Here is a 14,900-nt window from a genome sequence, read left to right on the forward strand (position 1 = left end):
CGTTTGATCGAGATTGGTTTTTCTACCTATTTTTAAAACTGGACTGAAATAGCCTATGTTTTAACGACTGTCATTTCGCTCAAAAGCTACTACGTTTTGTTCAGTCTCTTCTACTTCTGTTGTCCGATGTAAGGTATGTATTTATGGTTTTGATTGCAAATTTTTTTTTTTTGTTAAAAAAAGGATATATATCACAAATTATGCAAAATATACAAAAGCCTAAAGGGGATGACCTGAAGGGGTGAAAGGAGCCGGGCGGAGAGCGGTGCTGTCTTCTCTCAGCGGATGTGCAAGAGAACCGGCACCATTTCTCAAATACAAAAGGGGATTTTAAATGACAAGAAATCTATTTTTATATCTAAAGAGTGATGTTTCTCTCTAATACCACAGGGTCATTGGGACTATGGGACTGAAGACTCTTATTTGTGAATTTGGGTATTTTATAAAGTTTACTAGATTGTTCTCATCTGTGGACAAAGAAAAGGAAATGTTTTCTCTTAACTTACGAAACAATAACCGATTGCATTTTTACGTTTCGTTCGTTTCTGTTGGTTATTGTGTTTCATTTCTTGCTAATTTAGGACTTTGGATTTCGCAGACAGACCTTTTTTCACATTTCTGATCTGTTTAACTCTCAGTCTGATGTCATAACTCACTGGTTACATGCTTGTCTTTTTCTCCTCTAGCTGCTGTGTAACTCAGATACATGCTGGCATGTTTCACAGGGAAACACAGGCCTGTAAACTTGCATTCTAATATAGAGTGTAAAACTAAATAACACGGCTCAAACACATAATACATACAATACGGTTTAATAAATGCCCAAAGTCAGCATTATATATTTGTTGTATCTTGTCTTATGGCAGCATGTACTGACTTTAAAGGGGGGAAAACAAAGTAAAAATCAGAACGTCGAAATCAAATGGTTTTACAGTAAAGAGGTCTAACTGTAAAAAATCTGAAACTATTCCTGTAATTTCCTTTTTTGTCTATTTTTACAAATTCAGTTGCAAAAAAAGTTGTTTATAAAATGAATTAGAATTATGTATGAATGTTTACCTCTTGAGTATGCCTAGAGACTAGTTGTGTATCCTGATTTGAATATTTACTGTAATATGAAAAACAGCTATCACAGAGAGATGTGTAATCTCTCTAGATGCACAATCATTTTTTTTCTTTTTATATTGTTTCCCACTGTGTACAGTAAAGTCACAAACCACTATAAGCTGGTCAGTGAAATTCTCTGTGTGTTTGTACAGTATGTATGTTTGATTTACATAACATCAGGCCTGAATGATATGACATTTCAACACATTTTTTAGAACTAAAATATAAGGTTGGAGGTAGATGAATTGCTATAAAAAATGAATAATCTTAATCTTGACCACCTAAGCAAGTAATTCAGAATACAACACATAAATAGACAAAAAATATGTTTTTATAAAACTGATTCTTGGGTATATTTACCTCTTTAAAGGGGACATTTCACAAGATGTTTTTGTATAATAAATCCTTGGCTTCTCTAGAGTTCATATGTAAAGTTTTAGCTCAAAATATCATATAGATAATTTATTATAACATGTTAAAATTGCCACTTTGTAGGTGTGACCAAAAATGTGCCGTTTTGGGTGTGTCCTTTAAAATGCAAATGAGCTGATCTCTGCACTAAATGGCAGGGCAGTGGTTGGATAGTGCAGATTAAGGGGCGGTATTTTCCCCTTCTGACATCAAAAGGGGAGCCAAATTTCAATTATCAATTTTTTTCACATGCTTACAGAGAATGGTTTACCAAAACTAAGTTACTGGGTTGATCTTTATTACATTTTCTAGGTTGATAGAAGCACTGGGGACCCAATTGTAGCATTTAAACATGGAAAAAATCAGATTTTCATGATATGTCCCCTTTAAATATAAAAGAAAGTTAAAATATATATATATAAAAATTTGAAATCTGTTACATTCCCCAGACCTGACATAGTTCAAGTCTGACTTAATTTAGACTGCATAGAGCTAGCTAGCAAGCAATCAACCGACATATATATAGAACCTCGTCAAAATATTAACTTTTTTTTTCATTTAGGCCTGGATCTACAGACTAGGTTTTGGTTAAATTAAGATGTTTAAGCATATTTATAAAATGCCTGAGTAAAAGACATTACCCATGTCTCTTGAGACAAATCAATGACACTGGTATATTTGAAGATCTGTCAGTGCAAGGAAGTTATTTTCAGTTGAGACAACAATAGTGTGCAGGACTTTGTGTGTTTGTATCTATATTTGGACTTCATTGTCTTCTCCTATGCACCTACAGGTGTGCGACATTGACTTGTAGTAGTGACAACTCAAACGTGTCTTAGTCTAAATTATTTTTTGAATATGTAAATATATTTTTAAAATTATATTTTTGATATGAAATGTAAGCCACCTTTGGCTGGTATGCTCTTTTATTATTTATTTAAATTGTATTTTTGGAATAGGAACCACCAAAATTTCACTACTTTTAGTCACTACTTTTAAGTTTTAGTAGCTTGACCCCAATTACTGTGCTATTTATTTTCATTGTGGGGAGTGAGTGTGATGAATAACTTTAGATTTAAAAGGCAAACTTGATATTGTAATATATAACATTTAAATCATATTTTTAGTTTGGACAAAACAGAGTTTCCCAAGATCTGAGGGAAAAGGCTCCCCAAAAACAAAACGAAAGCTCCAAAGCCCCATCATTTTTTTTCTTGTTGGTAAAAATAGATTTATAAAGTAAAGCATATACATAGATTTTCTATTTGCACAAAATGATCAACATTTATTACACTTTAGTAAGGTTATTTTTTGTGAATTATGTGCACTATCATAAATTTCATAATCATACTCTGGTGAAGATATCATAAAATATATATTGTAAATCCATACTTTTTACATGTGTAACAGAAGCTGCATAGTTCACTAATCTATTTCAATAAATGTAAAACCTATACTTTGCCAACATTTGAATAAAAATTTTGATTTAGCGTAGGCTAAGGTTCCCCGCAATACGGCCCAATTAAAAAAGACATATGTTAATATAAATTACTAATTTATTTGACACGGTAGTGTTTTTTTAACCTTACCATAGTAAATAAGTATACCACAGTATTATCTAAGATGAGTAGAGTATAAAGATCAAGGTCCACATGGACCCATTTTGAAAACTTGCAAACATCTTTGAGTGGTCAGCAAATCATCATTTAAAATTTTTACATATTACATGCATTTTAAGTGTAATTTTTTTCAGCTTATAGTGAATCGAACCCACAGCATTTGTGTTGCTTAAACATGGGCATGCATCTGGTAGAGCTGAGACATCTGGTGTTAACTGATAAGGTATGTATAAAATACTTCACACTGAATCTTCTGAGCATCTAAGGGCCAAAAGTGATAAAAAGCCTGAAAAATATGCACACTACAAATATTACATTCACACAGTGTACATTAATCATTTTCAGCAAGAGAATAAGGACATTGAGGCTTTAGTGGACAGTAGTGGATGTTAAAGAAGACCCAGTATGTGCTTTCTCAAAGCCAAGGCTGAACAACATGATTGCTGCAAAGCAAGTATCAATAAAGATAGTGGAAAAAAATTAAAAAGCAAATCCTTTCAGATGAGATAAATGCTCTGCTCGTGCCCTAAACCTGGTGGTTTAAAAGGCCTGTTTTAAACCCTGGTGTTTAAAAACAGCTGAGACATTAGAGATCAATGCAAAGAAAAAGTAGTGGCCTCAGTAGTTGTAGTGGACCGGCATTCGTCAAACTTTTATGACCCCCTCCCCCACCCGGTGACAGTTGCTGTCTGACAGGTCGTGTTTTATGACCCCTTGACAGATGGCGTTTTATGACCCCTTGACAGATGGCGTTTTATGACCCCATGACAGATGGTGTTTTGACAGGTTGTGTTTTATGACCCTTAACAGATGGTTTTATGACAGTTTGTGTTTTATGACTCCTTAACAGATGGTGTTTTGACAGTTTGTGTTTTATGACTTCTTTGACAGCTCGTGTTTGACAGGGGGCGGGACCATCAATCAAAATCTGTACAAGTTGTCAACTTTAGACAGAGAATGTTTTATCGTTTTATGACGGGTCATTTAGTGGTTTGTTTATTCCTGAGTGTGTTTTATGTCAAGCGTATGCTGTCATTAAACATGACGGCTCGTGTTTCGACATTTGCTGTTTATTGACATTTGATGTCAGATCTCAACCATCCTCCCTCCTTTGCTCGCCCCGTGCGCTTCTCAATACTGACTGTCACACCGCGGGTGTGTTGTTGAATCTAAAGTTTTGCAACAGCATAAGTTTATTTAAAGGCAATCACTAATCATATATATATATATATATATATATTAGATGTACCTGGCTACGCTTAAAGCCGATGTTTTCTATCGAGCTATAGTTTCTGATCAGACACAAAGTCTGAACTAAATAAAATTTTAAACGGTTCACGAAGTCCGGGAATCTTTTCATGACCTGGTCTACAGTTTCACGCGTATTAAAGATCCGGCGGTGTCTGACAAAGCGTCGGGTGATTGTTCATATCTGTCATTTAAAATAATGTTAATAAATGTAATTCTGTCCACTATGGCAAAATAGGAATTTATTTTAGATTTAGGGGAATCTTTAACCATGTCTCTGATTAAAACTTTTGATTGTAACATCACAAGTTATTTAATTAAATATTCCGTATACGGGTATAGTTTAAGCAATGACCTGAGCCATTACCTTCGGAGCCGTCAATACTACAATCTTTAGACGATAGTCTAAACTAAATAAATTTTTAAACGGTTCAGGAATTCCGTGAATCTTTTCATAACCTGCACTATAGTTTCACGCGTATTAAAGATCCGGCGGTGCCTGACAAAGCGCCGGGTGAGCGTTCATATCTGCCATTTTAAAATAATGTTAATAAATGTAATTCTGTCCACTATGGCAAAATAGGATTTTATTTTAGATTTAGGGGAATCTTTAACCAAGTCTCTGATTAAGACATGTGTATACGTGCACAGATGGTGACAGAGAAACTTATATATGACGTTAATAAACTTTTAAATGTTTTTAAGACGTATTCACCCCATTTTGGGGTTTTATTTTTAATTAAAGGCTTCTTAAAACATGTGTGAATATGTGTATATTATACAATATTGTCTGCTCTGACAAAAATAAAGTATTTTTTTAGATTTAGGGGAATTGACAGCGTGTGTCTTATAAATACAACTTGATAATACGTTTGTTTTGTAAAGAGACTTCTTTAAAGTCACGCAAGAATAAAATATTTTAGTTGTAACTGGTTAAACTTAAATCTGTTATTATCTATTTAACTATAAGCTGTATTTTTCTGATAAGACACAAAGTTTTTGATGCTGAACTTATGACCGTGTGTGATAGATATTTCACAGCAGGGTCGGTTTGTAATCTAGGTAGAGTCTTTTAAAACTGTAGTGGTAAAATGTAATATGGTAACTCTGTCAAAAAAAGTAAAAGGTTTATTTTAGATCATAATCTATTTATGGCAAACATTACTGTATCTAAAAGTTTTTAACAACACAATTTATTTAATGAAATACGCAGTACGTGTATAGCAAGGAATTGTACCAAAACCCCCGTAGGTCGACATTTCTTTAGACTAAATCCTATTTATTTTAAACTATATAAAAGCTGATTCGCTTCACGAGATCTGTGAAGCATTTCAAGCAGGGGGTTCTGTTCAAGCCATTAAAGATCCGGCGGTGCCTGACAAAGCGCCGGGTGTGTGTTCATATATGCCGTTTTAAATCAACCTTAATAAAATGTAATCCTGTCCACTATGGCAAAATAGGGGTTTTATTTTAGATTTAGGGGATTCTTTAACCAAGGCTCTGATTAAGACATATGTATACGTGCACCGATGGTGACAGAGAACTTATGTATGCCGTTAATAAACTTTTTAAAATGTTTTTAAGACGTCTTCAACTCATTTAGGGGTTTATTTTTAATTAAACGCTTCTTAAAACATGTGTGAATATGTGTATATTATACAAAGAGTCTTATATTGTCTGCTCTGACAAAAATAAAGTATTATTTTAGATTTTAGGACAAATGACTGCGTCTATCTTATAAATACAACTTGATATATACGTTTGTTTTGTCAATAGACTTCTTTAAAGTCACGCAAGAATAAAATATTTTAGCTGTAACTGGTTAAACTTAAATGTACTATTATCTATTTAACTATAAGCTATATTTTTCTTATCAGATATTTTTCTGTTTCTGATGCTGATCTTATAACAGTGTGTGTGAGATGATGATGGCTGTTCACAGCAGGTGGCGGGTTGTAAACTAGGGTCTTTTTAAAACTGTAGTGGTAAAAATGTAATAGCACACTGACAAAAATAAAGCATTTGGTTGTAACAAATTATTTAATGAAATATTCAGTATGTGTATAGCGATGAACGGTGTCAAAATCACCGGGGTCCCAACAATACTATAGTCTTTAGACTAAAGGGTATTTATTTTAATATAAATAAAATCTTAATCTTTTCGTGCACAATATTCTGATCACGCCATTAGATTGTGTACCAGCGTTTACAATAGAGAACATACGCGGATGCGTGTTCATATACACCGTTAAGAAACTTTTTTTAAACGATTAAAGACATTTTTAAATCATCTTCTGGGGTTTGTTTTAAATTAATGACATCTTAAAACCAACTGGGAATATGTGTTTATTACACAATAAAATGTAATTCTGGCCGCTCTGCCAAAATAAGGGTTTAATTTTAGATTTAGGGAATTCTTTAATCAAGTCTCTGATTAAAACACATGAATGCGCGAACCACAGTTGCCAGAGAACGTACGCTGAGGCGCTCTTATGGCGTTAAGAACCTTTTTATTGTTTAAGACATTTTGACCCCATTTCCTGGTTTTGTGTCCGCTGTGGATCCCAACCTCTATGTGTTTATTATACAACAAATGCAATTCTGTCAGCATTTCTAGTTTAGAACGCCTCTGATATAAACATGCGGGTTTTAAAATGAAACGGCCATGTGACTTTTATGACAAAAGCTATTCGATCTTAATTTTTTGTTTTAACATCCAAAAGTTTTTATACACATTCCATAATTAAACAACTAGGTGTGTATGAGTAAGTTTATATCTAATGTCACACGAGCAGCACCAAATCGCGCTTGTGTCTGTGTGTGTGCATCCAGGCTGTTTATGTGTGGGCGTGTTTATGAGCCTGTGTCTTTGCAAGGTGTGTGTGCGCGTGTGTGTGTGTGTGTGTGTGTTTGCATGGGGGTCTATGATGTCTCTGTTTGTTACTAAAGTTTTGATATTAAGTCTGTGTCCTCATTGACAATAAGTAAGGGTTTTTAGATGTAGGCTTCATTACACAGATACTGATTAAATCATGTTATCCATTATTTGCGATTTAAAGAAACTTAAAAGGTTTAAGACATTTTATCTCACATTGTGATGTTGTTTTTTAATTAATGTAACCTTAAACCCCTCTGTTATCCATTTAGGGAACATAAAATGTTAGCAAATATTATTTATCAAAGTTGACGATGTTATAAGCCAGGATGTCACTAACGTGACAACAAACATTTGTTTAAAGACAAAACATTTTAACAAAATTGCCATGGCTTACAGAGACACACTAGACTTAATAATAAAAATAAAAATATACTATTCGAACATCCTAACCTGATATTAGGTTAGATTAGGTTTTAAGGTCAATCAGCGTCTTTAGCTTTACAACTTACAGCACAAAACCCCCCAATGACAGGATTTTTATGAAGTGGAGCAGACCCTTGGTATGCCTGTGGGGTTAGGTTCAACTAAGGTCAACATCTATCAGTGCATAATAAGCAAACATGAAATTATATTTTAACTATGGTTTGTTAATGATGTTGCTAGGTTCGCGTATTTTTTCTGAAACAAACTTTTCTTTTCAAACTTAGTTAGGATACACACATTTGTCGCCTCAAACACCTGATCAAAGTTTTTTCTTCGCTAGCGACAACTAATGTCTGAGATTTTGTAAATTCATCAGATGGTTTTACGTGTGTATTTCTTAAACAAACATGTTGCTTTTCAATCTTAGGCAGAGTTCATACGTTTTGTTTTTTCATAAGTTGTTCATAGTTTTTCTTCGCTAGTGTCAACTTATGTCTGAGATTTTTTGTAAAATCATCAGATGTTTCTTACTTGTGTATTTTCTTAAACAAACTTTTCTTTTCAATCTTAGACAGTCTTCATACGTTTGTCTTTCGATAAGTTGTTCATAGTTTTTATGTGGTAGTGTCAACATATGTCTGAGATTTTGTAAATTCATCAGATGTTTCTTACGTGTATATTTTCTTAAACAAACATTTTTTGTTTTTCAAACTTAGTTAGGATACACACTTTTGTCGCCTCAAACACTTGATCAAAGTTTTTTCTTCGCTAGTGTCAACTAATGTCTGAGATTTTGTAAATTCATCAGATGTTTCTTACTTGTGTATTTTCTTAAACAAACTTTTCTTTTCAATCTTAGACAGTCTTCATACGTTTGTCTTTCGATAAGTTGTTCATAGTTTTCTTCGCTAGTGTCAACGCATGTCTGAGATTTGTAAATTTCATCAGATGTTCTTACATGTGTATTTTCTGAAACAAATTTATGCTTTTCAAACTTAGGTAGTCATCATACTTTTGTCTTTCGATAAGTTGTTCATAGTTTTTTATGTGGTAGTGTCAAATTATGTCTGAGATTTTGTAAATTCATCAGATGTTTCTTACGTGTATATTTTCTTAAACAAACATTTTTTGTTTTTCAAACTTAGTTAGGATACACACTTTTGTCGCCTCAAACACTTGATCAAAGTTTTTTCTTCGCTAGTGTCAACTAATGTCTGAGATTTTGTAAATTCATCAGATGTTTCATACTTGTGTATTTTCTTAAACAAACTTTTCTTTTCAATCTTAGACAGTCTTCATACGTTTGTCTTTCGATAAGTTGTTCATAGTTTTTCTTCGCTAGTGTCAACTCATGTCTGAGATTTGTAAATTTCATCATATGTTCTTACATGTGTATTTTCTGAAACAAATTTATGCTTTTCAAACTTAGGTAATCATCATACTTTTGGCTCTACATACATTTGTTCAAAGTTTCTTGTAGCTAGTGTCAACTGATGTCTGAGATTTTGTAAATTCAACAGATGGTCTTACGTGTGTATTTCTTAAACAAACATGTTGCTGTTCAAACTTAGGTAGAGTTCATACGTTTGTCTTTTCATAAGTTGTTCATAGTTTTTATTTGTTAGTGTCAACTAATGACAGAGATTTTGTAAACTCATCAGATTTCTTAGTTGTATATGCACAGGCAATATTATACTTATAACAGTCGTCTTGTTTTCTTTTGTACGTGACAACATATATCTGTGATTGTTTTATGAACACAGATGGTTTCGTTTCTGTAGTTTATGTAACACCTTGTCAAACTCTTAAAGGTAGTACTAACTGTTTAAAACAACAATGCAAAGTGTTTTAGATTTACTTGATAAATCTTTTACATCAAAACAAACTAGGATAGCAATATGTTTGAATCTGTAACAGGTGATACCACCAATAGCGTGTTGTACATAACAAAGTCTGCAAAATAATAAAGATTGATTAGGTTTTTATTTAGTAAACCTTTTAACATAAAGTGTAGAGTCTTTTGTATGTAACAACAAAGATGCGATGAAACAACGCAAAACAGGAGAGGATGCGTTTGTTAAAACACATATAAATTAAGATGCATACATCTACAAATGGGGCAATGTTTGAAATAGTTTGGCCGTATAGCCTCTAAATTCGGGACCAATAGATTAAAGACATTGCCCCATTTGTAGATGTATGCATCTTAATTTATATGTGTTTTAACAAACGCATCCTCTCTTGTTTTGCGTTGTTTCATCGCATCTTTGTTGTTACATACAAAAGACTCTACACTTTATGTTAAAAGGTTTACTAAATAAAAACCTAATCAATCTTTATTATTTTGCAGACTTTGTTATATACAACACGCTATTGGTGGTATCACCTGTTACAGATTCAAACATATTGCTATCCTAGTTTGTTTTGATGTAAAAGATTTATCAAGTAAATCTAAAACACTTTGCATTGTTGTTTTAAACAGTTAGTACTACCTTTAAGAGTTTGACAAGGTGTTACATAAACTACAGAAACGAAACCATCTGTGTTCATAAAACAATCACAGATATATGTTGTCACGTACAAAAGAAAACAAGACGACTGTTATAAGTATAATATTGCCTGTGCATATACAACTAAGAAATCTGATGAGTTTACAAAATCTCTGTCATTAGTTGACACTAACAAATAAAAACTATGAACAACTTATGAAAAGACAAACGTATGAACTCAAACCTAAGTTTGAACAGCAACATGTTTGTTTAAGAAATACACACGTAAGACCATCTGTTGAATTTACAAAATCTCAGACATCAGTTGACACTAGCTACAAGAAACTTTGAACAAATGTATGTAGAGCCAAAAGTATGATGATTACCTAAGTTTGAAAAGCATAAATTTGTTTCAGAAAATACACATGTAAGAACATATGATGAAATTTACAAATCTCAGACATGAGTTGACACTAGCGAAGAAAAACTATGAACAACTTATCGAAAGACAAACGTATGAAGACTGTCTAAGATTGAAAAGAAAAGTTTGTTTAAGAAAATACACAAGTATGAAACATCTGATGAATTTACAAAATCTCAGACATTAGTTGACACTAGCGAAGAAAAAACTTTGATCAAGTGTTTGAGGCGACAAAAGTGTGTATCCTAACTAAGTTTGAAAAACAAAAAATGTTTGTTTAAGAAAATATACACGTAAGAAACATCTGATGAATTTACAAAATCTCAGACATAATTTGACACTACCACATAAAAAACTATGAACAACTTATCGAAAGACAAAAGTATGATGACTACCTAAGTTTGAAAAGCATAAATTTGTTTCAGAAAATACACATGTAAGAACATCTGATGAAATTTACAAATCTCAGACATGCGTTGACACTAGCGAAGAAAACTATGAACAACTTATCGAAAGACAAACGTATGAAGACTGTCTAAGATTGAAAAGAAAAGTTTGTTTAAGAAAATACACAAGTAAGAAACATCTGATGAATTTACAAAATCTCAGACATTAGTTGACACTAGCGAAGAAAAAACTTTGATCAAGTGTTTGAGGCGACAAAAGTGTGTATCCTAACTAAGTTTGAAAAACAAAAAATGTTTGTTTAAGAAAATATACACGTAAGAAACATCTGATGAATTTACAAAATCTCAGACATATGTTGACACTACCACATAAAAACTATGAACAACTTATCGAAAGACAAACGTATGAAGACTGTCTAAGATTGAAAAGAAAAGTTTGTTTAAGAAAATACACAAGTAAGAAACATCTGATGATTTTACAAAAAATCTCAGACATAAGTTGACACTAGCGAAGAAAAACTATGAACAACTTATGAAAAAACAAAACGTATGAACTCTGCCTAAGATTGAAAAGCAACATGTTTGTTTAAGAAATACACACGTAAAACCATCTGATGAATTTACAAAATCTCAGACATTAGTTGTCGCTAGCGAAGAAAAAACTTTGATCAGGTGTTTGAGGCGACAAATGTGTGTATCCTAACTAAGTTTGAAAAGAAAAGTTTGTTTCAGAAAAAATACGCGAACCTAGCAACATCATTAACAAACCATAGTTAAAATATAATTTCATGTTTGCTTATTATGCACTGATAGATGTTGACCTTAGTTGAACCTAACCCCACAGGCATACCAAGGGTCTGCTCCACTTCATAAAAATCCTGTCATTGGGGGGTTTTGTGCTGTAAGTTGTAAAGCTAAAGACGCTGATTGACCTTAAAACCTAATCTAACCTAATATCAGGTTAGGATGTTCGAATAGTATATTTTTATTTTTATTATTAAGTCTAGTGTGTCTCTGTAAGCCATGGCAATTTTGTTAAAATGTTTTGTCTTTAAACAAATGTTTGTTGTCACGTTAGTGACATCCTGGCTTATAACATCGTCAACTTTGATAAATAATATTTGCTAACATTTTATGTTCCCTAAATGGATAACAGAGGGGTTTAAGGTTACATTAATTAAAAAACAACATCACAATGTGAGATAAAATGTCTTAAACCTTTTAAGTTTCTTTAAATCGCAAATAATGGATAACATGATTTAATCAGTATCTGTGTAATGAAGCCTACATCTAAAAACCCTTACTTATTGTCAATGAGGACACAGACTTAATATCAAAACTTTAGTAACAAACAGAGACATCATAGACCCCCATGCAAACACACACACACACACACACACGCGCACACACACCTTGCAAAGACACAGGCTCATAAACACGCCCACACATAAACAGCCTGGATGCACACACACAGACACAAGCGCGATTTGGTGCTGCTCGTGTGACATTAGATATAAACTTACTCATACACACCTAGTTGTTTAATTATGGAATGTGTATAAAAACTTTTGGATGTTAAAACAAAAAATTAAGATCGAATAGCTTTTGTCATAAAAGTCACATGGCCGTTTCATTTTAAAACCCGCATGTTTATATCAGAGGCGTTCTAAACTAGAAATGCTGACAGAATTGCATTTGTTGTATAATAAACACATAGAGGTTGGGATCCACAGCGGACACAAAACCAGGAAATGGGGTCAAAATGTCTTAAACAATAAAAAGGTTCTTAACGCCATAAGAGCGCCTCAGCGTACGTTCTCTGGCAACTGTGGTTCGCGCATTCATGTGTTTTAATCAGAGACTTGATTAAAGAATTCCCTAAATCTAAAATTAAACCCTTATTTTGGCAGAGCGGCCAGAATTACATTTTATTGTGTAATAAACACATATTCCCAGTTGGTTTTAAGATGTCATTAATTTAAAACAAACCCCAGAAGATGATTTAAAAATGTCTTTAATCGTTTAAAAAAAGTTTCTTAACGGTGTATATGAACACGCATCCGCGTATGTTCTCTATTGTAAACGCTGGTACACAATCTAATGGCGTGATCAGAATATTGTGCACGAAAAGATTAAGATTTTATTTATATTAAAATAAATACCCTTTAGTCTAAAGACTATAGTATTGTTGGGACCCCGGTGATTTTGACACCGTTCATCGCTATACACATACTGAATATTTCATTAAATAATTTGTTACAACCAAATGCTTTATTTTTGTCAGTGTGCTATTACATTTTTACCACTACAGTTTTAAAAAGACCCTAGTTTACAACCCGCCACCTGCTGTGAACAGCCATCATCATCTCACACACACTGTTATAAGATCAGCATCAGAAACAGAAAAATATCTGATAAGAAAAATATAGCTTATAGTTAAATAGATAATAGTACATTTAAGTTTAACCAGTTACAGCTAAAATATTTTATTCTTGCGTGACTTTAAAGAAGTCTATTGACAAAACAAACGTATATATCAAGTTGTATTTATAAGATAGACGCAGTCATTTGTCCTAAAATCTAAAATAATACTTTATTTTTGTCAGAGCAGACAATATAAGACTCTTTGTATAATATACACATATTCACACATGTTTTAAGAAGCGTTTAATTAAAAATAAACCCCTAAATGAGTTGAAGACGTCTTAAAAACATTTTAAAAAGTTTATTAACGGCATACATAAGTTCTCTGTCACCATCGGTGCACGTATACATATGTCTTAATCAGAGCCTTGGTTAAAGAATCCCCTAAATCTAAAATAAAACCCCTATTTTGCCATAGTGGACAGGATTACATTTTATTAAGGTTGATTTAAAACGGCATATATGAACACACACCCGGCGCTTTGTCAGGCACCGCCGGATCTTTAATGGCTTGAACAGAACCCCCTGCTTGAAATGCTTCACAGATCTCGTGAAGCGAATCAGCTTTTATATAGTTTAAAATAAATAGGATTTAGTCTAAAGAAATGTCGACCTACGGGGGTTTTGGTACAATTCCTTGCTATACACGTACTGCGTATTTCATTAAATAAATTGTGTTGTTAAAAACTTTTAGATACAGTAATGTTTGCCATAAATAGATTATGATCTAAAATAAACCTTTTACTTTTTTTGACAGAGTTACCATATTACATTTTACCACTACAGTTTTAAAAGACTCTACCTAGATTACAAACCGACCCTGCTGTGAAATATCTATCACACACGGTCATAAGTTCAGCATCAAAAACTTTGTGTCTTATCAGAAAAATACAGCTTATAGTTAAATAGATAATAACAGATTTAAGTTTAACCAGTTACAACTAAAATATTTTATTCTTGCGTGACTTTAAAGAAGTCTCTTTACAAAACAAACGTATTATCAAGTTGTATTTATAAGACACACGCTGTCAATTCCCCTAAATCTAAAAAAATACTTTATTTTTGTCAGAGCAGACAATATTGTATAATATACACATATTCACACATGTTTTAAGAAGCCTTTAATTAAAAATAAAACCCCAAAATGGGGTGAATACGTCTTAAAAACATTTAAAAGTTTATTAACGTCATATATAAGTTTCTCTGTCACCATCTGTGCACGTATACACATGTCTTAATCAGAGACTTGGTTAAAGATTCCCCTAAATCTAAAATAAAATCCTATTTTGCCATAGTGGACAGAATTACATTTATTAACATTATTTTAAAATGGCAGATATGAACGCTCACCCGGCGCTTTGTCAGGCACCGCCGGATCTTTAATACGCGTGAAACTATAGTGCAGGTTATGAAAAGATTCACGGAATTCCTGAACCGTTTAAAAATTTATTTAGTTTAGACTATCGTCTAAAG

The 14,900-nt window shown here is 32.8% G+C and overlaps 1 protein-coding gene across 1 annotated transcript in view; it reads left to right on the top strand.

Moving 5' to 3' along the window:
* The window catches only part of LOC135733292 (E3 ubiquitin-protein ligase TRIM35-like), a 27,412-nt gene continuing 12,512 nt past the window's right edge, over positions 1–14,900 (top strand). The window contains exons 1-2 of the mRNA XM_073811905.1: positions 1–133; positions 3,272–3,360. Coding sequence (XP_073668006.1) covers positions 3,313–3,360 — 48 coding nt within the window. The 5' untranslated portion in view covers positions 1–133; positions 3,272–3,312. The remainder of the gene's footprint in view (positions 134–3,271; positions 3,361–14,900) is intronic.

This window comes from Paramisgurnus dabryanus, chromosome 15, assembly GCF_030506205.2.
Source record: "Paramisgurnus dabryanus chromosome 15, PD_genome_1.1, whole genome shotgun sequence".
In the NCBI taxonomy this organism is placed as follows: Eukaryota; Metazoa; Chordata; class Actinopteri; order Cypriniformes; family Cobitidae; genus Paramisgurnus; species Paramisgurnus dabryanus.